This window comes from Daucus carota, chromosome 9 (genome assembly GCF_001625215.2).
Source record: "Daucus carota subsp. sativus chromosome 9, DH1 v3.0, whole genome shotgun sequence".
NCBI classification, from domain to species: domain Eukaryota; kingdom Viridiplantae; phylum Streptophyta; class Magnoliopsida; order Apiales; family Apiaceae; genus Daucus; species Daucus carota.
Window position 1 is genome coordinate 43712430 of NC_030389.2, and position 22198 is coordinate 43734627.

At 33.2% G+C, this 22198-nt stretch overlaps 3 protein-coding genes across 4 annotated transcripts; 1 reads left to right on the forward strand and 2 right to left on the reverse strand.

Moving 5' to 3' along the window:
• The first annotated feature begins 2440 nt into the window (after positions 1–2440).
• LOC108200774 (uncharacterized) lies at positions 2441–4705 on the forward strand. Its single transcript, XM_017369025.2, has 2 exons — positions 2441–2821; positions 3170–4705. Exon 2 carries the CDS (start codon positions 3382–3384, stop codon positions 4537–4539), a length of 1158 nt encoding a protein of 385 aa, XP_017224514.1. The 5' UTR covers positions 2441–2821; positions 3170–3381; the 3' UTR covers positions 4540–4705.
• Positions 4706–5382: 677 nt separating this feature from the next.
• Positions 5383–12422, reverse strand: LOC108203075 (filament-like plant protein 3). Of its 2 annotated transcripts, none has more exons than XM_017371793.2 (5): positions 12263–12422; positions 11565–11776; positions 8126–8306; positions 6058–7688; positions 5383–5974 (listed from the first exon to the last, which is right to left on the reverse strand). In XM_017371793.2, the coding sequence occupies exons 2-5, from the start codon at positions 11673–11675 to the stop codon at positions 5819–5821; spliced, it is 2079 nt and encodes a 692-aa protein (XP_017227282.1). In that variant the 5' UTR covers positions 11676–11776; positions 12263–12422; the 3' UTR covers positions 5383–5818. The 2 variants fall into 2 exon arrangements, with proteins under 2 accessions (XP_017227282.1, XP_017227284.1); XM_017371795.2 differs by lacking the exon at positions 12263–12422 and adding an exon at positions 11870–12225.
• A 3284-nt stretch (positions 12423–15706) lies between these two features.
• Positions 15707–21385, reverse strand: LOC108200384 (uncharacterized). The gene is made up of 9 exons (XM_017368508.2): positions 21040–21385; positions 20840–20923; positions 19995–20104; positions 19814–19864; positions 18845–18988; positions 18671–18760; positions 17035–17141; positions 16790–16874; positions 15707–16024 (listed from the first exon to the last, which is right to left on the reverse strand). The coding sequence occupies exons 1-9, from the start codon at positions 21149–21151 to the stop codon at positions 15926–15928; spliced, it is 882 nt and encodes a 293-aa protein (XP_017223997.2). The 5' UTR covers positions 21152–21385; the 3' UTR covers positions 15707–15925.
• Positions 21386–22198: the final 813 nt, after the last annotated feature.

Below are 22198 nucleotides of genomic sequence, written 5' to 3' on the forward strand. Positions count from 1 at the left end.
ATTTATTATATTTTCCGGATATCTTATTTTGTCTAAACAGGCAGGAATCCGGATTTATATATTTTGGAGAGATCTTATTTTGTTTAGACAGGCAAGATTCCGTATTTATATATTTTCGAGATATTTTATTTTGTCTATATAAACAGGAATCCGGATATATATGTTTTCCTGATATCAATTTTATCTTTTCCTACATATCTTTTTACATGCATATCAGTAATCTCTTTAACTATTTCAGTTCAAGTACCTTCTATTTGCTGGATTGTGTAAAATTATAGGCTTCCTTATGGTTTTGCTGAATGACATAACCGTTTTGGCTCGATATCTTGTCCAAAGAATTTTTTTATTCATTTTCAAAATTTTAAAATTGCATTTGATCATCTTTTGGTTGCAAAAATGATTGCAAATGTAAAAGAAAATATCTTAAAACTTTTTTTTTTGTTATCATTTTAAAGATAAAAACCTATAAATCAAAGCAAAATATATAGTTTTCAAAAAACTCTAATCTTTTTCCTTTCTTTGCAGTATGGAAAGACTTTATGATCTTAAGCACAATACTTCAAAGTTTCACGTATAATCAGATTTTGAAAAACATAAAACAATCAATCATTTTATAAAGTCGAAAAAAAATGGGATTAATTATCTATTTGGTCACTGGATGGGCTTAATGTATCAAGTTTGTCACTGAACTGAAAATGGTATTAAGATTGTCGCTAAAGTCATTATAAATATTGAAAATGTATCAACGATCGAATGCCGTCACCAATTGAATATTGAAAATATTTAAGTGTAATTTTAAATTTAAATTAAGAGGGGTGCATTGGATTGAGATTTCAAAGCATTTTTTTTGCATTCGTGAAATCCTAAGATATTAGATTGAAATTGTTTGAAATCTATTATAATCTTGAAATATTCAATTTAGATTTTAAATTATAATATAAAATATGGTGGTATTCAATTGGGATTTTAAATTATATTTTAAAATCCGATGGTATTCAATTGAGATTGTTTAAAATCCATTAAAATCTGATGGTATTCAAATGATGATAGATTTTTTTGGATTTCATAAAATGATGGATTTTGTGGCATTTTTCAGTGTATTTTAAGTTTTTTGAAATACCATCAAAATCAATAGAATTTGGATTTCATAAAATGATGGATTTTGTGGTATTTTTCAGTGTATTTTAAGTTTTTTGAAATAACATCAAAATCAATAGGATTTTAAAGTATTGTTCTTAAATCATATCAACTCTGTGACATTTTATAAAGAATCGCACAAAATCAAAATCACATGCATTCCATTAAAATCTATAAACTAAGGGGCCGTTTGGTTCGCTTCGGAGAAACGGAATGGAATCCAGAAAAAGAAACGCGGAGAAAGGAAAGGAATGATCCTGAATTGTTTTACCTGTTTGGTTTTGTTGCAGAAACAGAATGGAAATTTGTGTGATTAATTTTATATTCGATTTCTTTAATATTATATAATTTCAAAAGAGTTAAATGTATTCATATCTATAACAAGATAATTTATTTACATTCTAATAAATTAATATAATTTATTTAGCCATAATATTAATTTTTTAAAATAAATTAACATGAGAATTATGTCACAATTATATTTAATTTAAAAAACTAAATTAAAAATTATTTTTAATTCTTAAAGATACTTTATATGATAATCTTGTATTTTCATTGTTTAAAATATGAATTATAACTCAAAATAGAAAAAAAGTGAGGAAAGGAAATCCAAATACCTACAGGGTGTATTGGATTGGGATTTTAAAGCATTTTTTTGCATTCATGAAATCCGAGGGTATTCGATTGGGATTGTTTGAAATCCATTAAAATCCCGAGGTATTCAATTGGGATTTCAAACTATGCTACAAAATCTGGTGGTATTCAATTGGGATTTTAAATTATGCTTTAAAATCCGATGGTATTCAATTGGGATTGTTTAAAATCCATTAAAATCTGATGGTATTCAAATGCAGATGGATTTCTTTGCATTTCATTAAATGATGGATTTTGTGGCATTCTTCAGTGTATTTTAAGTTTTTTGAAATCCCATCAAAATCAATGGGATTTTGAAGCATTGTACTTAAATCCTATCAACTCTGCGACATTTTATCAAGAATCCGCATAAAATCAAAATCAGACACAATCCATTAAAATCCATAAAAGCAATCAATTAAAATCCCAATCGAATACACCCCTCCTAGTTGGGAGTGGGGAATGAGTTAGGAGCATTATTAGGTAAACCCACTACTAAAAAAGGGAAAGGGAAAGATGATTTTTACAAAACAAACACGTACAAAGGGAATCAATCAGGTTGATTACCTTTCCCTTTCCTGAATACCCCTAACCAAACGGCCCCTAAAAATAATCCATTAAAATCCCAATCGAATAATGATAACATCAGTTTAACATGATTTAGAATTCTCGATTGACCCTCTCAAGATTATAAAATTTTTAAAATTTGAATTTTCTTTTGAGAGAAAAAATCTGAGTTCAAATACACGTCTTTAAAAATATTTTACGATTTTAATTGAATTGTACTTTAGAAGTTTGCGGTCGTTTCTCGGCGAGATTCTCTCTCAATTCTCAGCTAAGATGGTGTTGTATTTGCTCCACCAGGCGGCTTCAGGGTTTTCTCTGTTTCTCTGCCATGAATTTGAATCAGAAGACACCGGAAAGATTAGTGACGCTGTTCGGAACTGCGTGAGCGACCTCAAAGAGTTCAGCAAAGTTGTAAAGCTCGTGGCTTTCGAACCTTTTCAATCGCCCCTCCACGCCCTAAATCAAATCACTGCTTTCTCTTCAGGTATTTCTATGATCTTATGTTTATTTTTCATTACTTGATAAACTTTTACTTTTTAATTGTAAAGATAAAGTTTTGATGTGTAAAGTTTTGATTTTTATGATTCTTAACTCCCCAAGTTGAATAAAGTTTTGTTTTGTATCTGATTTGTTTGATTTTGATGATAGAAAAGATAAAGATTTGATTTTTATGAATAGGGGGCATGTAGATATATGAATGTCACTGATGTTGTGATTTCTTATGGTTTGTGACTTTGTGTGACATAGTACTTTTTGGAGTATTTTTTGCTGATTGCTTGAATTGAAGTTTCACAAATTTTTATGCTTCTAGTTATATTTTTTAAATTTATAGGTCAAATGACTGACGAGTTACACAAATTTTTGGTACTTGGGCTCCCCAAACCGGAGGAGGGAAACGATTCCGAATTGAGTGTAGGATTAGCAGAGCCGAAACTTGGTTCTCGTATCTTTCAAGTAACAAAGATTCCCTGCCAAACCGATGAGTTTATTTTAGAAGTCTTTCGTGGTGTGTAGTTGCATATTGATACAATTATAAACCCAAGCATGAAACCCTTCTACACTATTCCAAGCAAACGTCTGAAGTTTTCTGCTCCTTCACCAGATTGGTCCAATCTTCATACTGATATTTTGGAGTCTGTTATAAAGAGGATGACTTGTTTTGACATTATTCGCTTCAAACACGTATGTCGTTCATGGAAAATAGCTGTTTTGAATTTCTGGCATATCTCTAATCCTTCTTCACAGCCTCCATATATGATCTGGTCAACAACAGACAACAGGGGATGTTGTTTTCTCAACCTTGCTCGTCAGAAACTATACCACGAGTTCAACAACTTGTGGGGGGATTTAAATATTTATTGTATTGGATGTTCAAAAGGCTGGTTGATATTACATGTTGTGGATGAAGAATACCGATCTTCTGTATTTATCTTCAACCCCTTTTGTTTTGTAGCGAGGAAGATTGTTATTCCTACCGATACTCTTCCAGATTATAGGATTATCAGAAAAAATTATCGAACTCTTCTCACATCAGATCCCATTCATTCCGGAGGCAAATTTGGAGTCATTTTCCTAATGTATAATAAAGTCAGATTGTTAATGCAGGATAGTTATCATCCCGAAAACAACAAGTGGATCGAGGACCCGTCGATGTCTTGGTCGTTCTCTTCCCTTGAAGAATCATGTATCAGAAAATATGGATATATTCAATCGACGTCCAAGTTCAATTCGACAACCAATTGTTCACCTTGTTTTAGCAAGATGACTCGTAGCATTCCTCCAAGAAAAATTTTCTGGCGTCCTTGGGCCATTAATAATATTATACTTTATTTGGTAGAATCGGGGGTTGATATTCTTCTTGTTACAAGGATTACAGGTACTCTTCATGAAAATGGTCAGCAGGTTCATGCAACTAGGTACTTTGATGTTTTTACGTATAATTTTGATGACAAACGATGGGTGAAAGTGGATTCTCTGGGAGATCGTAGTTTGTTTCTTGGTGGTGATCATTCTCTGTCTCTTTCGGTTTTGGATATTCAAGGTTGTCAAGGGAATTCTATTTATTTCACGGATCATATTTCTTCAATTAGCAACGAGACTGGAGTTGATACGGGTGTATTTAGCTTGGAGGATGGAAGTATCAAGAAGCTCACATGGAGGAGGCAAAGAGAATCAAACAAAGAACAATTTCAGTTTAGCTAGTTTAAACTTATGGTGGACTTCGCGGAAACACCCTCCTTTTGAGTGTTCAAATTTTCAAGTCATACTTATGATATTGTATTTGGCTAGCATATATTTTCTGCATGTTTATAGAATTGGAATGGTGTGTCCTAACTTCTGCATTTCTATAGAATTGGATTGATGTGTCTGCAGTTCCTTAGCTTCGTAACACAACCAGAGGTAAAAAAAACTAAATTTAAAAATATGGACTAGAAAACAGTGAAATTATATTGGAAGTAACATGAATCTACAGTTTAAATTTGGTGATTTCACAGAACCCTACAGTAACATGGGTTTATCGTCAACATCATTTGAGAAAAAATAAAAAAATTTAAGAAATTTTTTTGGGATACCTGACAATTTCAATAGGAGCAGAGTTGAGTCTGGTTTCCCATAGTAGTAATGAAAGTCGAGTAGCTCGGCTCGGTTAATTTAAACTCGACTCGTTTTGTAACGTCCAAGTTCATATTAAAATAGTTCAAATTGAAGTTGAAAAATATGTTTCGATGAATTCTGCGGATTTAGCTATATCTAATAAGAAAAAGTTATCAGATAGATTAAACTCGAGCCTGATAATCGAAAAACTCCGACTTTTATTTAATAAATAAAAATTAAACTCGAGCCCGGTAATCGACAGTCCGGCTTTTATTTATATTTTTGAAGAATCAAATTATGCATGATTATGGTCAACCAAATCAGATTGAACACATTCAATGAATTTCTCATAAAAAAAAAAAAATCAACAAAAAATGAAATATACTCGGACCGGAAAGCGATTCCCGGTATATTTCAATTTATTATGGATTCGAACGAATTTAATTTAAATGAACTCAAACTTTCTGTTGTATATCCAATTTGCTGTCACAGTGTGGTTCACATAAGGTTTAAGCATAGCTGCTGCTATCAGGTTTGGATTTAGAGCCTTTACAAAGTTCCAAGGTGAAACCTGATACTTATATTTTTCTTGTAATAGTAATTGTAGTTTCCTCTGTACCTGGTTTACATGTCTTCTTGCATCGTATACTGCAAAATATACTGTATGACTACGTCCCTCGTTCTGCTGATGCGGGAGACATGTGTACTGGCATGAAATATTGTATCCATGCAGAGGGTGTATATCTTGTTTCATGACAGATGATAATATTCTATACTCTTTCCCTGGAGAACTTGCACGATCAACAACCGACACCAAAAATTCTAGAACAGAAGTTCTTCACAGCAGAAATCAAGTCAGATCGGAGAAACTGGCTGAAAAACATTTTCAGGTGGCTGTGGTTGCTCCAGTAATCATGCTTGATTCGTCTGACTCAATTAAGAAATCTTCTAGTGTTGCAAGAGATTTCAACTGCCTACCAAGAGAAGCAATTGTTTTTTGGCACTCGGAAAACTTATAGGCAGCAACTGCTAACTCTTTATCCTGTCACAATTTAACATATATCTGTTTAAGGCTAACAGTTGGAACTATAACAGAAATTAACTAAGAATACCGAGCAAACTGACCTGATTCTGTTTCAAGTTTCTTCTGTGTGGACTTGAAGCTCTTTGTAGTTCACTTTTATGTTGCAATCTTGAAATTTCTTGTTCCAGTTTCCGACAATTAGAAATAGTTTCTTCAGAAACTGACCTTTCCTTTTGAACTTCTTCCTCTAAGCTGGAAATTCTGGCACTCATGGTTTTCAATTCATTGTCAACATCTTTAAGTCGTGACTCTGCTACTTCTTTCTTTAGATTGGTACCATGAAGTTCTGCCTCGACAGCTTGTCTTGCTTCATTTGCTGTGAATAATTGATCCTGCAACTCCACCAACTTCGTCTCCTCTTCTTTTAAACGACCTCTTACTGTCCCAAGCTGATCTTGGTGCTTAGCTAAAGAGGTCTCCAACTCGTGCTTTTCTCTTTCCATCTCCACAAACTTCATCTCTGCTCTTTCTAATCGATCTTGTACTTTTTTAAGCTGATCTTGGTGCTTAGTCAAAGATGTCTCTAACTTGTGTTTGTCTTTTTCCATCCCCATTAACTTCTTCTCTGCTGCTTCTAAATGATTCACTACTGTCACGAGCTGATCTTTGTGCTCAGTCAAAGATGTCTCCAACGCATTCTTATCTGTTTCCATCTTCATCAATTTCATCTCCGCTTCCTCTAGACACTCTCTTAACGTCCTAATATGGTCTTGGTACTTGGTCAAAGATTCCTCAAGTTCATTTTTATCTGCTTCCATCTTCACTAACTTCTCTTCCAATTCAGTGTTCCGATTTCTCATGATAGCAAGCTCACTTATTATAGTGATATCCTCTCCATTTGTGTGAGCTGTAATAGGTCTCGACTCATGCAAGCTTTCATTATGGGTATCAGGTAATGCCACAAACCTTTCCATCTCAAGAAAGTCATCCATGATACTAATATCAAGTGAAGGGGTCTCACAGTTTTTTCCAATTGCTTTCACATTTTTGGAATTAGTCAACTCTAATAACGACGAGGAGTCGGAGGGATTTGGCTCCAATTCACTAACCTTACGTGTATTACTTTCAACAAATGAGAGCCTCTCTCCGATATCAGACTGGCTGTCTGTCAAAGATTCCACATAAACAGAGGATTCAGTAACAGACCTCTGATCATTAGAAGAAGATACTTTACGAGCCATTGCTTTGAGTCTACGGCACTCGGTTTCAAGCTTAGCCACCTTCTTTACATTTTCCAGATTTTGTCTGCTAGCTGATTCAGCAGCTTCAGTACTCAAGTCCCTCTCAATGGTCCTAAGTTCTAGCTCCTCTGCTCTGGAAAAGAGCTCTTGTTTAAGGGATGAGATCTCATTTTCTGCAGCTCTGAGCTTAGAGCGAAGATCAACATGTAAGAAGGTGACAGCCTCACTTTTTGCAGATTTAAGTTGAGACTGAAGATGAACGAGCTGTTCCTGAAGTTCAGATTTTGTAGAGTCCCATTCTATTTTGTTCTTGTTAATAGCTTCTTGGATCTTTTGCTCTTGCTCTTCCCTTTCTTGGCGGAGCTGTCTCATGCATTCCTTAAGTGCCACGTCAAGATGGATGGCTCGATCTTCAAATGATGAACTTTTCCGAGTTAAAGACTCAAGTTGTTGCTTTAAAGAAAACACTTCGTTCTCAGCTTTCTCCCATCCTAATTTTAGAACAGCAAACAGTTGTCATTTTTAGTTAGCAACTAGGGATCACAATTTAATCTCTAAGCATCTAGCTGAAATAGAAATATTTTCTATAAGCCCACTCAAAATTTTACAAGTACAATATATTGTATATACAATCTGAAATATCCCAGATCTAACCTAAAGACAGAAAATGCTTAATGGTTGAGAGTTTTAAATTATATGCAATACCATCTCTGACTAATTAATTGGTCCTCAAGCATGTTTCTTTATTTATTACATGAGCTGCCGTCTACTGAAACAAACTTATAATAGTTTCGCAAGTAATTAACTTTATTTTACACATGCATTCAAACACACACACGCGCGCGCGCGTGTACACACACACAAACAAAGCAGTCAAGCTTTAATCAGTTTGCATAAGAGATTCGAACAGGGAAAATATAGTTGTTACCTGAGACTGCTTCCTCAGCAACTTTAGAGTGCTGCTTTACCAAATCATCCTTTGCACTAATGTTTTGAAGTGCTGTAGCTAGTTTCTCTCTTAAAGTCTTCACGCTATCATCATGTTCTTCATCAGGGGTTATAGCTTTTGATGTGACTTCAGGTGAATGAACATTCTGATTTGAGTAGGCCTATTACAACAAACTAAAACTCATCAGATTCTGCTGAGAACATAGAACCATTTTTAAGAACACAAGACACGAAGAACTTTACGATGTAATCAGCAGAGCCAACCTCAATAACTAGACGGCCAATAATGTTCAATAATGATTTATATAGAGATTAAGAGAGAGTGCTGGTGTTAAGTTAATTTCTCTACAACAATGTACATGAAACTATATCTCAAAGCACCAAGATGAGTTGATACACAAGCTAATACATCAAACTTACTTCAGTACAACTAGAAACCCTCAATAATGATGTAGACATTATGATGAGGTTTCATCAAACAAAACATCCTCACTTGTACCTAAACAAGAAACATATACAACCTTCATATTCAGATGTAAATTTATCAAATTAGAGGCTGTGGAATATTTTAGGAAAATATATTTCATAATCTTTGATTGTTCCAAAAATGATTATTATTTAAGTTCCACCCATTTGATGTCGAAATGAGGAGACATGTTATGCTAAAGTCATTAATACACCAATCCTTATTCTGTATACAATTAATCAGGTCTCTCTTTGACTGTTGCTATCTGGAGGGGATAAATACTCAAAAGAATAACAATTGTGCAGCAAAAGCAACATGATTCCAGCCAGATATTGTACACAAGGTGAAAGTTATTGTTAGTGACTTAGAGAGATTCAAACGGAGTGTATATAAAAAATCAACTATAAAACTTCTAAATATGTGTATATTAAGGGATTTTCTTCAGTAGGTTACTTCTGTGAATTGCTGAAATTTTGGTAGCGGGTGCACATAAGTATAGATAACTGGAAATCATGATCAGCTGGGGGAAAAAACTTGAAAAAACTAGGATAATTTTCGTAAATATAAAGAAACATGAGCAATGAACCAACTACATCATGTTGATGTTTGCTTACAAAGATCATGCTGCTGACAAACCTCTTGAGCTACCACTGTATCAAAAAGCTTACAGTGATTGAGGGCATTATGCATATGGTGCAGAAAACATAGAGTTGTGACATAGACGAGTGCTTGGATATACATATACTGCCGAGTTGACAATGTCTGTATCAAATGTTTGTGCTCTTTCCTGAGATAGATATTCAAGGCTGTGAGGGTCTAGAAAACATCTATCGGTAAAATGGAACAGTAGATGGGCTTGTGCCTAGTTGGTCAAATGCCAGCAAGCTGGTAGGAAACGTAACTTCCTAGGTTTACAATATAGATCTTACTTGTAGGTTTACAATATAGATCTTATATGTTTACATATTGAGTCATATTTAGTGGTGAACCGCAATACCTTGAGAACCAAAAGGTTCTGCCACTACTACATTCTACCAAAAAAAATCTGGACCTAATAGTACCAAATCTGGGACATCTAATAATAGGAAAAGTAAAGTTTTTAACTGAGTCTGGAAGCCTAACAAGCTGAGGAAGATTGCATGGTACAATTTGTACATGTGAACAGAAATCAATCTTCTTTGGCTAAAATGCTTGGCCAAGATTATAGAGGATGGAAAGTTTAAAATCTAGGTTACTTCTCGAGGTGTCTACCATTTCAACCCGCTAAGATATAAATGGACAAACAGGTGGGTGTACAAACAAAAAAGGAACATGGAGCATTGAAAATATTGAATCACACATAGTCAAAGAAAACCATTTATTATATGTTCCCTTTTCTCTTCGTCTGCTATATCATAACTGGCTGGTCATCTGGCAGTAAAGAAACTGGAGAAAGTCATACCCAGTTAAATGATGCTAAAAACAAGAGCGGAGGACCAATCTATGTCGGAAAGCAAGTTACCAACATTTAAGTGATCAGGAAGAGAACATTAACTTGACTAACATAATTGTGCGCATAATCATGAATACTGGGTTTAGGATAAGGAACAAAATGATGCCTAAACCATATGCTTGAGAACAAAGGAGAGTCCCCTTGTGGTCCCACTACAACAATAATGTATAACCACACAACATGAATCCATTGTGACTAAGGTAACCAAACCAAATTTCAGGACAAACACAGGGCCATTGATCATTTGATCTGGATATCATGCAAAGTAGCTCTACCAATTACATATAATGACATATTGACATCTATCAAAAGAATGGGAGGGGGTTCATATCATGATTTGACATGAATGATTGCAAGAATTTTATACAATAATCAATATATTTCCATTCAATTAAGACCTGTCACACTTTCTTGCAAGACATATATGACCCAGCATTTGAAAGAGAAGAAAGGCAAAGAGCCATCCAAGCATGACAGTGCATATTTCTTGATAATTATTACCTCAAACCTAATCCCCACTTGTTTGTTCCGATTACTTCTATAAGATTATAGAGACTGTCAGATTGAAGCTGCAATTTGTTACAGAACTAAAATAAGCTTCAATATGTTCATGGACTAAAGTAGGATCTTAAGTAGCATGTTTTTAAGTGACCTCACTAGCCACTATATATTGCATAAATATAGTTTTAGTTGATATATAATAGTGTCATTATACATTTCTATAGAGATGTTTTCCTGAATCAATATATTCAACCGAGTGGATATGAATAATTATTATGTGCGTGTGGAATTAGACATTCACAATAATTACACTGATCAATCATTACAGTAATTATTAAGGCTACACTTGTTGCTAAAAAAGTTGAGACATATAAGCCCGGTGATTAGAAAATATTCTGTGCAGTCACAATTCACAATAATTCACTGATAAATCACTATGGTCATTATCAAGGCTGTATATGTTGCTAAGAAAGTTGAGACATAAGAGCCCATATCTTAGAATATATTCTGCACCACATTAAAAAATTGATCTCTAATCACATGGCCTGAACTTGGACACATAAGTATTATTAAGAAACAAACAAACACATATGAGAATCTCTTCTGCAGCAAATCTTAGCCGTGAAATTAATTTTTTCAATACAAATATCTTATTCTTACAGATTACCCTTTCGCTCTTAGACAAATGTCTTTGTTTTCATTAAGTAAAAATCAGATAGTGTATATTTACATTGTTTGATTGAGGGGTTGCTCTATTTATGAAGAAAAACTTCACATTATTCTCCAAATGTAAATTAGCAGAATAAGGACATAATGTGAATAGGGAAACAGATTATAATATTGTACACAAAACAAATTCGGGACAAGAAAACATGTTTCAAGGTTCGAAAAGTCAAGGCAATCACAGAGAATAGAACAAAAGGAATCAACAAGGAGACAGCGAGAAATGAACCAACCAACCTGTTCATCAGAAAATCTTTCAGAATGTGAAGATATCGATCCAGAGCTTTCGGTTTCACCCAGACTTTTATCGGATGACTTCCTCCTCCACAGCCAGCTCCTACGATCCATCTATACTTTCGCAAAGAAACACCTGCCCAATAGCCAGTACAACCTCACAGACACTTCATCTACAATCTCAACCACCTTTCTTCAATTCATACCCAACAACCCTACAATTCAAGTCAAAAAAAAAAAGATCAAAAAACCAAAATTCCAAAAATCTCTACAAAAACCCATGATTCAAATCACAAAATCAAGAATACCTGAGGCATTCAAAACTACCCACAACTCAAAATTTAACCAACTTAAAACTAGAGGATGATAGTTAAGCCCAGAGGTAAAGATAGTGCAGTTTAAAACAAGAATGGGGCATTGTATTATCTCCTGAAACTTTGCTTAGAATTTACTCTCTAGCTGCACATTTAATCCCCAACTAAAAAGAAGCTCAAACCTTTAGAAAACCCCAAAAGAGGTGGAATAGCAACTTATCAAGTGTTAGACAAAAAGGGTACAGTTTGAAACCCACAGTTATAGTAATAAACTTAAAAGTTGGCATGAATAGCGTGATGGGTAACCTTTCTAATTCATACAAGAATTGAATTTTAGAGAGAGACTGAGAGAGAGAGAGAGAGAGAGAGAGAGAGAGAGAGACTGACCAAACAAGCAAGCATAGAAGATGAAGAGAGAGACAGGCCACCTTTTTGTCAGAGAGACATAAGCATAAACTGATAAACCTTGTATGAGAAGATTTGCTGTATGAATTTTAAGACTTTTATATGAGTATGTTCAGAAGAAATAAATAATGGGAATGTTCAGAAAAAAGAATATACAGAAGGGAGGAGCATCGTTACTTATTTAAAAGAATATACACTTGTGCGCCTGTTTTAAAGATCTCTTACTTATTTAAAATTCTTAATTAAATTTTAATTTTTTTTATCAATTTACTGATTACAGACGAATTTAATCAGAAAATATAATTATTATAAAAATTATAAAATTAAAATAATAAGTTAATCCATCAATTCTGATTTCTCATTTATACATTATACCTACTCCCTCCATCCCAAATTAGATGAGGTAGTTGATTTTGGGCACGTAACCTAAGGTGCATTGACCGTCTAGTTCTGAAATTTGTTTTTTCAATTTTTCTTTTACAAACGAAAATTTCATATTTAAATTTTTATTTGCAAAAATAAAATTTTGAGAGTAAGTAATGTAGCTATGCGGTCAATGGATCTTAAAATGCGTGTCCGAAGTCAACGAGCTCATCTAATTTGGGATGGAGGGAGTATCATCTATCATTACATAATAAATAAATGTACCCTCCGTTTCAATTTACATGTCCACTTTCAAGAAATTTTTTTGTTTCAAATTACTTGTCCACTTCAACTTTCAATGCAAAATCATATTTACTAGGTCACTTCTCCTCCACATATCTTTTATTTATATTTTCTAGATCAATCTCACATCACATATTATACTCGTTTAATGCAATTAATTTGTGAACAACCATTTTTCTTAAACTGTGTTATTTTTTGAAAGTGGACATCTAATTTGAAACGAGAGAGTAAAATATGTGATTGACAAAACACGTATATTCACTCACAGTTGATGTATTCATGCTAGTTTCCAATTATTCCAAGTGAGAGGAGGGGCGCCTTGGATTATAGTGGGACAAAATATTATGCTGCACACATTGTGCGTGTGTCTCGTATTGTTTCCATGTATTGTGAGTAATTTAAGGCAGCAATTTCCATTATTCCCGCCAATGAAAGGGGGATTTGACACAAATCACTATATTTTCTTTCCATTTCCGATTTCTTCGTTTTAAATTATTAATTACGTTATACTATGTATTATAATTGTTTAGGTTACTTATTTTATACTTAGTTTGATTCATTTTTATATAAGTTCTATTTTCGGGTGTTTCTCTCATTTCTATACATTCTAAAATAATAATATTTAATAATATAAAATATTATTACATCAATTACAATTTCCACTATCTATGTTCTGCAATAATATAAAACACCATCGAATCCTTTCCTCCACCATCTCAAATCTATTATTAAATATAAATTAATCCTTACAAATTGAATAAAATTTAATTAATTAGAATAAAATATGTCTTGTTTTAATTAATCAGAATATTATGTATCTTTCAATAAAATATTTATTTGACTGAATTTATAAAAAAATTATTTCAGAAATTTATTCACAAAAAAATATTATCTAAAAATACAGTCGTTAAAATTCGAAAATAATCAAAAAAATAGATAAATATTGATAACTATTTTAGCTAGTACCACTGGAGTACAAAACTTACCGGTTCAGCAAATTTTTACCTAATCATCTATATAATTATCTCCCTTGTAAATGTTTTAAACAATCAACCAGTACTCCTTATCACTGCCACTACTAAATACCTCCATCAAGTCAGCCTCGTGGTAGCTTCCATCATCAAGTCAGCCTTGTGGTAGCTTCCATCATCAAGCTGGTTTTATAGACAAAATATCAGTATTATAATCACATTATCGAAACTGATACATACAACATAGAAATATTATAAACACACGATTACAATCAAAGTATAGATTTTGTTTAATCGAGTGACAGCAGATGGACAAAAGGACTTGTACCATGTAAATGTGAAGCACACACCACGAAACATATCTATGAACCGAGCCTTTTTCCAACAAGAAATATGAAAATATTAGGATGATGTTTAGATATTATAAATAACTTAACCAAACCAATTTTAAATATAGATAAATGACGCGAAAACCAGAAGACGGGAGAGGATCATCCAGAAAGTTAACACTTAGCATTCTCATCGACTCCGCTGCAAAGTTAACGTATAGCAAATATCATACTTAAACATTTTACAAAAAAAATTCAAAATAGAGTCATATAATCATACACATATTGCGAACCTTGTACGAAATTTATTATCACAGCATCTTCTTTACTAGGATGATGAAATGAGTACAAATAAACAAATATTCACATAATTACTTCTAAACAACAATAAAACAATATAAACTAAAAAAATCACAAATCACAGAAAGCCCTAACAAAAAATAATCAAGCGGGATGAATTAATTACATTACCATGAGTTTAACATCTATTTAACATTCAATAGGTACAAATAAACACATATTCACATAATCACATCTACACGACAATTAAACAACAATAAAGGAATGTTATTTTTACTGTTGCACAACATTTTTTTTCCAATACACAACATTATATACAATAGAGAAAAACTTTTATTTCACTTAAGAAACAAGTGCGAAATTAGTTATTTTTCTCTTATTATGTTTTTATATCTAGTTAAAAAATTATTATATAAATAAAATTTTAAAAAACTCAATTCAAATATATACATAAAAATATAAAGAGGTCGACAGATCGCTCTTCCCCTGTTAAGATCCGCCTATAATGACGGTTGTCTATATAAGCCAACGTATTCAGAGAGTTGATTGTGTATATAAACACAAGATGTTTGTATGTACAGGTATGTTTGGTTGGATCATCTGGCTTAATTTATGAGTTATGACTGAACATAACTCAAGATTTAACATAATTTATTTGATAAGTTGAGAGTTTAAAATATTTTTTTGGGTAATTTTGATTTATTAATGATTTATAAATTATTAAAAATGTAATAATAAAATAAAAATAATTTATATCAATTTTCTAAAATTTAAACATAAAATGATAAATCTCTCCGTATCTTTATGAAAGCCATAACACCGTGATTAAACTAACCTAGAAGCAAATTGAAATATGATAAAATAAAATTTAAAATAAGATTGTATGGAAAACCGATTAAAATAGACAAAAAATAACTACAAATCAAACAATTTTATTTTCTGTGAGGTTGAATCAATAGAATATGAAGCATTGTGATTAATATACAATTCAACAACACTTTATTGAAATTAATTTTGAAAAAGATATAATCTAAAACCCGTTTCTTTGCACATATCTTCATTAAATTGACTTGATAACATTTCTACAAGGTTGCTTTTGATCGGCTAAACAAATGTTACAAAATGGGGAAAATTTTCCGCCCAAGCCCTCCATACTATGGTGAACACAAGAATCTTTTTTCCTGTAAAACAAGTCAAGAATACAGGGACCAATTTCACTAATGAACCTTCGAATTTAAATATAATTAATATTTAAATCGGATAAAGCTACAATACAACACAACACAACGGAAAAAGATCCCAACTTAATAAGTTACGATAACAGTATCATTCTAGAGAGAGGGTTAGAGAGAGGGTGCCACAATTTATTTTAAATGCTGTTAATCTCCAAGAATCTTCTGTTTTTTGAATGTATTCATGTATGGTTTAATGACCCATTCATTTTGAGCTTCGCTCTGATCCATTGTTCCTAGCTTGACCTGTGATAAAGTGCGAAGCAAAACTCATTAGAATTTTACTGCAGTCCTGGTAAGCAAGATTAATTACAAATGAACAGTCTCCATGAAAGTGTCCTCTAAAGTTATCATTTCTAGAGGGATTGTAAATTGTTGCTGGTAATTATAGAACTGGACAGCTTCTGAAGGGACATGAAAACTGGTGAAGTCAACATATCAAAGAGGATATGCCAGTTTGGACTTTTTCCCTTGACTTTCATTTAGTTCACTTTTTTATCCTCTGAAGATGTAATTGTTGTAATATAGAATAAGATCCATTTGGTGCCTTCCTCTTAACACCTTAAAGATGGACTGGTTCTCAGCAGTGATAAAAGACTTAGGTACGATAAAATTACATCTTAGCAAGTCTAGTGATAACTCTTACCAATAAAACCTTTTTACCTATCACTTATACAGAAAACATGAAAGCTGCCAAGGCCTACAACAATTTTTTTTCATACCAAGATCTCATTGTACAGGTCCCAGGTGAATTACTGATTAGACACTTCCGCAAAAAAATCCCGACTAATATCTCACTAGTTTGTATTTTCGATCAAGTGTAACAGGATTTACTGTATATTATCGTTTGTACTGCAGTAATTTGAAGTATGGGCAGACTGACAGATGCTTATAAAACCATTAATAAGAAAACAGGTCCTCAGAAAAGCCACCGTTCTGTTTAGCATGCATTCCTGGGGTTCCACAGCCAATATAGACAAGACAATGAGTTTAATCAAATTGCATTTTTACCTGATACAACCTCAATTCGAATCGAGGACCAATCTCCTTCAGCTCTACAGATTTGGGCCCTCCTTTCTTTTCATAAATGTGGTTCCTGAAGTAAATGATCCAATTACTATTATAAACACTAAGCAATTTACACGAGCATAACACGATATGGTAGGACCAAATCCATAATATCAAAACATAAGCAGAGTAATGTTTTTGAATTATAATGATAAACAAAAGTGACTGGCAAAGCTATGATAGCTAACCTGAACGAAATGTAGTCAGACTGATTAGCAAAAGTCACAATACGTTTTGTATCAGGCTTGGGCACAGGAAAAAGATGCTTCAAAATGGTAGCTGTTCTTTCACCAAGCTGACATGAAGATGGACAAATATTTTAACACAAAGAAATTGACATTGAAAAAGTATGTTAAATAAACCTTCAAGTCAAGAGTCACAATTTGATAAGAATCTGAGAAACGAACCTATACAAATTCAAATTATGCTGAATTTGAATGAAGTACAAAACATGCCCCGACACCCCATTATGCAAATATAACTTTACACACAAGGAAAAGTAATTAAAAAGGCTCACCTTGTACTCCCACAGGTGAAACAAAGGAAAGAAGATATCATTAGCAACCCTTTCTATAAACTTAATTTGGTTTATAAAATTTGTAACGAGCCCATTTACTCCTCAAAATAATGTATTAAGCTTCTTAAAGAGACATGAGATAATCTCAGATGACACCTGCAAATGGTGTAAATTAGTTCCTGAAGACCTGAATCATTTGTTCTGGGACTGTCAAGTCGCGAAAAGGGCATATAGCATTATGGATACTTGGTTGGAAGTAGATTTCAGCTTCATTTTTGAGACTAGACCTTCAAACATGCTTCAAAAAAGTGAATTCAGGAAACTTAAAATTCATTGGTGGGATATGCTTTGCAGCTACGTTGTTGTCTATATGGCTCTCCAGAAAGGAGTTCTTATATCAATTCAAAGGGCATCTTATTATAGTCTAGAATTCCTTATAAAGGGAAGAACATTTTCATGGAGCACTGCAGAAGATTTAGTTCCATCAGACCAGGAAATTATATGGAACATTACTCCGGGTCAAGCAGTCGGTCTGTATAAAATAAGAAGAGATAATTTCATGCACTATTGGTTTAAGGTATCAGATTATCTGCGCTTCATAGATGGAGCATGTAAGCAACAATTTGATGGGAGCTATTATGCGGGTAAGGGGGGTTCCTCCGATAAGAATGGGATAACTGTTCCAATATCTGGGCCAAGCTCTCTTTGTTCAAGCTTTGAAGTGGAGATGGAAGCACTAAATTTTCTAATGAATCAAACAAACAATAGTCCACGCAAGCAGGCCCATGTTACTATATTTTCAGATTCTTCTACTCAGGTCTAAGAAATTATAGCCTACAGAAAAGTAAACTAAGCCCAACAATCTCTGTTTCTATTGTCCCAGCAGCTTTAACTCGCAAAGAACCCAGTAGCTGTGACTGATGCATGGTCACAGTTTTAGTTTTTCTCAATGCAGATACATGCTTCTTCTTCGTCCTAACTTGGAGAAGATAGCCATAGTATTAGCCTGGAATGGGGTCTTATACCCTTAGTCGGAGTTTAGTATATTAGTTTGTTCTTGGATTCTGTTTGTTAGCTGGGTTTAGGGTCCGATGTATTATCTCTAGTTATAAAAAGCTGTAATTTATATAAAAAGCTATACATCTGCTTTTCGGAAAAAAGAAAGAAAGAAGACCATGCAACAAAATTTATGATTTATAATTGCTAATATTACAAACATCTATTACAGTATAAGGTGCATCTATGTGAAATCTTAGTCAACAAAAAATTCGGGTTTCTAGTTATATTTGTTTAAACAAGGATAATACCTTCGTTGAAAAATTATTGAGGATCAAATGTGGGTAGGCATTGGGCATCGTTCCAATAGCTTTTTTGTCCTTCAAATCATGTCTGGTAACCTATAAAGGAATAGCCCTTTTATGTACTAACAACACATCACTACAAGTAGTCAAATAAATTCCCAAGAAAGTAAACCAACATACCACATTGAGTAATCCGAAGTAAGCTGTTGGACCAAAAGGTAAATGAGTTATTATAAGGCCATCTGGCACACCGCGATGTTCATGAACTAATATAACATCTGAAAAATCATATGCTCGGCAGGTCTCAATAATTTCTGATATAACCTGCAGATGAAAGAAGCATTATGGGTGTTCTTTTTTATGGTACATATGTGCTTTCAATATTATAAAATGATCACTTTTATTGGCATAAGCAGCAGTGTTAATTACAATCCACGTAGTAACCAGAAAACACCATGCAACCATATATGTTACAGTCTTACAGCTCAGTTAGTGCAGGATATCAACATAAATAGGAAACAAGGAAGTCAATAGTTCTTATCCACATAGCAACTAAAATATTCCCAGAGCTCCGCTCCACGCATATCTGATAAGTGTAGTTAATACTTATCTTATAATAAATGGTCAGCAGTATTTGTAATTATCAAATTATGCATATAAAATCTTATAGTGTTCAACCATCATTAGAAAGTAAATGGTCACTAAAACTATCTTTTTTGTAGATCTTTGTCGCAAAAGTTGGAGAATTTTAGGCGCTTTCTTCACATTTTTTAGAAAAAACATATAGTCAGAGAAAGTTTATAGACACTTACAGTATACCTGATGCAACAAATCGAACTAAATTCACAGCTCTTTATTCTGTAGAATTTTCCACTAGAAGATGTATTATATAAATTTGAGCTGTCAGGTGATCATTAATAAATAAGACACGGAAATTGCCATATCTGTTTTGGACGGGACGCTATATACACCACGAGAAGTGAACAATTTAAAGAATGAGAAAGAGGAGAACGTGTTCATTTTTCTACAGATATCAAGGAAGTCAAGTTTATCAATGGTTCCATATCTTAGCTCTACTAAAATTCATGTATCACAATTCACATAGATGTTCATATAAAATTAATATTAGATATTTATGGGATAACAAACCTGACCACCACGGTTCATAGATTCCGCATTTGGGAAGACAAACTTCAGTTCCTGCACTATAGTTTATTAGAATATCCCCCTGTTGTAGTCCCATGTAGGAACATGGTAGTCCTACTAAATCCTACTTAATATAATTGTTCTTAGATGCACTACCCTTGTTCAAAATATTGCGTTAACATACCTTTACAAACTGTGTCAATGGAGCACTTGGGTTGCGTGATGTTGTTATCAATATCTTAGGGTCTTTTTCGTTTGCACTTGCATACTCATCATCGATGGTTGACCTTGGAACTAAGTTAACAAACAAAGGATACTCATGTATTACTACAAAAAATTATAATACAATACACCTAAACAATAAAAAAGAACAATTACCAATACGCGGTAGCAAGCTATAGCGGAAATCTACTTCCACTTCTTTAATAAGGTATACTCCCTTTGTCCCTCTCATTCCTTTACAAATTTTTTGCATTGCTCAACACGCATTTTAAGGCGCATATAAAACATAATTTCATAATAACTTTTTTTTGTAATTTTTCTTTTTTGTATAAAAATTTAGATAGTAAATATTTATTCAGAAGAAAAAAAAAACAAAATAATTTTTCAAACCATATTTTATGAGAGCATTAGAATGTGTGTCGAGCCCCCGTCTCCCAATGTAAACAACTAAGTGGGTGTTTGTTTAGGACTTTTAAGTCCAGCTTCTGGATTATAAGTTAAGAGCACTTATACGTACCGTTTGTGTAATAAGTCAAGAAGCACTTATAAAAAGTTAGGAATGCTAGCTTTTGTTTCAGGGCTTCTACTTATTTACCAAACACTTTAATCACTTATAAGTCTTATCTTGCTTCTAACTTCTACTCCACTTATTTATTTTAAGCAAGCACTTATTTTAATCTCACCCAAACGGCCCCTAAATAACTGAGGGGGACGGAGGGAGTACTTTAATAAGACTCCGGATAATAAACACTCGAAACAATATAATGCAGATAAAATTAGAGCATAGCATGTGTTTCGAGAAATTACTGGCAGTGTTCTGATCTTCATGATCGATTTCTTGACGGAGAGCTGCTTCTTCGTTTCGGAGCTCAGTAGGAATCGGCTTTCCCTCTATTCACAACCAATCAATAACATAACACAAATCAATAAACAAGTACAATCACTCATCAATTAAACAAAAAATCAGAAAAGTATAAATTTAGTTGATAATTATTGCATATAAGGACCTTCGAGAGCTTGTCTGATCTTGCGTTTCTTCTCGTAAAGGAGACGCTCTTTCCCTTCCAAGCTCTTTCTGTAGAGAAACTCTCTGGTTAATCTCTGGTTTCTTCTGTACATACTGCGATTCCGACCAGTGTATCTATGTATGTATGTGTATCGGTGTTGTGTGCAGAGAGATTTGAGAGAGAGATTTGAGGGAGGGAGAGAGGGTTTAAGGAGAGAGATAAGGGTTTACTCTCTTTTTGGGCTTTAACCCGACTAGCTATGGCCTATGGGCTGCTGGAGCCCCACAGTCCCGCTTCCCCTCTCCGCTCACTTTTTGCCGTCTCGGTCTCAAGTCTCAACGGGGTTCTAAAAAAGGAGAAAAACTCCTCTTATATATGACTCGTTATATTTTTGTTATATAACATTTGTAGAAATTTAATTTTTGTTTAACATAATAATATAAATATTTAGAATAAAGTGATAAATTTTAGAAAATATTATTAAAATAAATGACATGTCTTGTAATTAAGATACATTATATTATCAAAAAACTATATAAAAAAATATTACATTGAAGCATCATATAAAAATGCATTAAATTTAAATCATTACAGTATAAAACATTAACGATCTGAATGGAACCGCAGGGGTTTAGAGACGAGTTGAAAATTGCAAGACTCGGCTCGAGCTCGATTAAAAGTTCGGAATTCGAGCTCGACTTCAAGTTCGACTGCTTTTAATTTTAAACTCGAAGCTCGGCTCGAGTTCGGCTTGAAAGCCTAAATGATTTAGTCAAATATTAAAAAAAAAGTCGAAACATATCTATTCATATCGAGTTCGATGAAAAAGATATAAGGATTAAATATTTTATATAATAATATAAAAATAGTTAGAGTAAAAAGGAGGTGAGATTAACCTCATTTAAATTATTACTTACGTAAGGTTAAACTACACCTGATATGTCGTTTAACCTCTATCATTGCTAAAAATAAAATACCTCTATTTACCTAATACCTCTGTTTACCCAGTATCATGTACACTGCGTCTTACATCAAGCAAATCAGTTTATCTAATTAATACCGATTATATTACATAATACACACACATATAAAATAACAAAAACAAAATAATCTTAAAAATATAGTATGCAGATATACTCCTTTGTCTCACTATCAGCAG

Coding starts and splice junctions, on each gene's coding strand:
- LOC108200774 (XM_017369025.2), top strand. CDS start 3,382: ATGAAACCCTTCTACACTATTCCAAGCAAACGTCTGAAGTTTTCTGCT.
- LOC108203075 (XM_017371793.2), bottom strand. CDS start 11,675: ATGGATCGTAGGAGCTGGCTGTGGAGGAGGAAGTCATCCGATAAAAGT. Junction 8,307..11,564: donor AAAGATTTTCTGATGAACAG/GTTGGTTGGTTC, acceptor TTGTTGTAATAG/GCCTACTCAAATCAGAATGT. Junction 7,689..8,125: donor TGCTGAGGAAGCAGTCTCAG/GTAACAACTATA, acceptor TTCTAAAATTAG/GATGGGAGAAAGCTGAGAAC.
- LOC108200384 (XM_017368508.2), bottom strand. CDS start 21,151: ATGTACAGAAGAAACCAGAGATTAACCAGAGAGTTTCTCTACAGAAAG. Junction 20,924..21,039: donor GATCAGACAAGCTCTCGAAG/GTCCTTATATGC, acceptor GGTTGTGAATAG/AGGGAAAGCCGATTCCTACT. Junction 16,025..16,789: donor TCGAATTGAGGTTGTATCAG/GTAAAAATGCAA, acceptor ACTTTATCACAG/GTCAAGCTAGGAACAATGGA.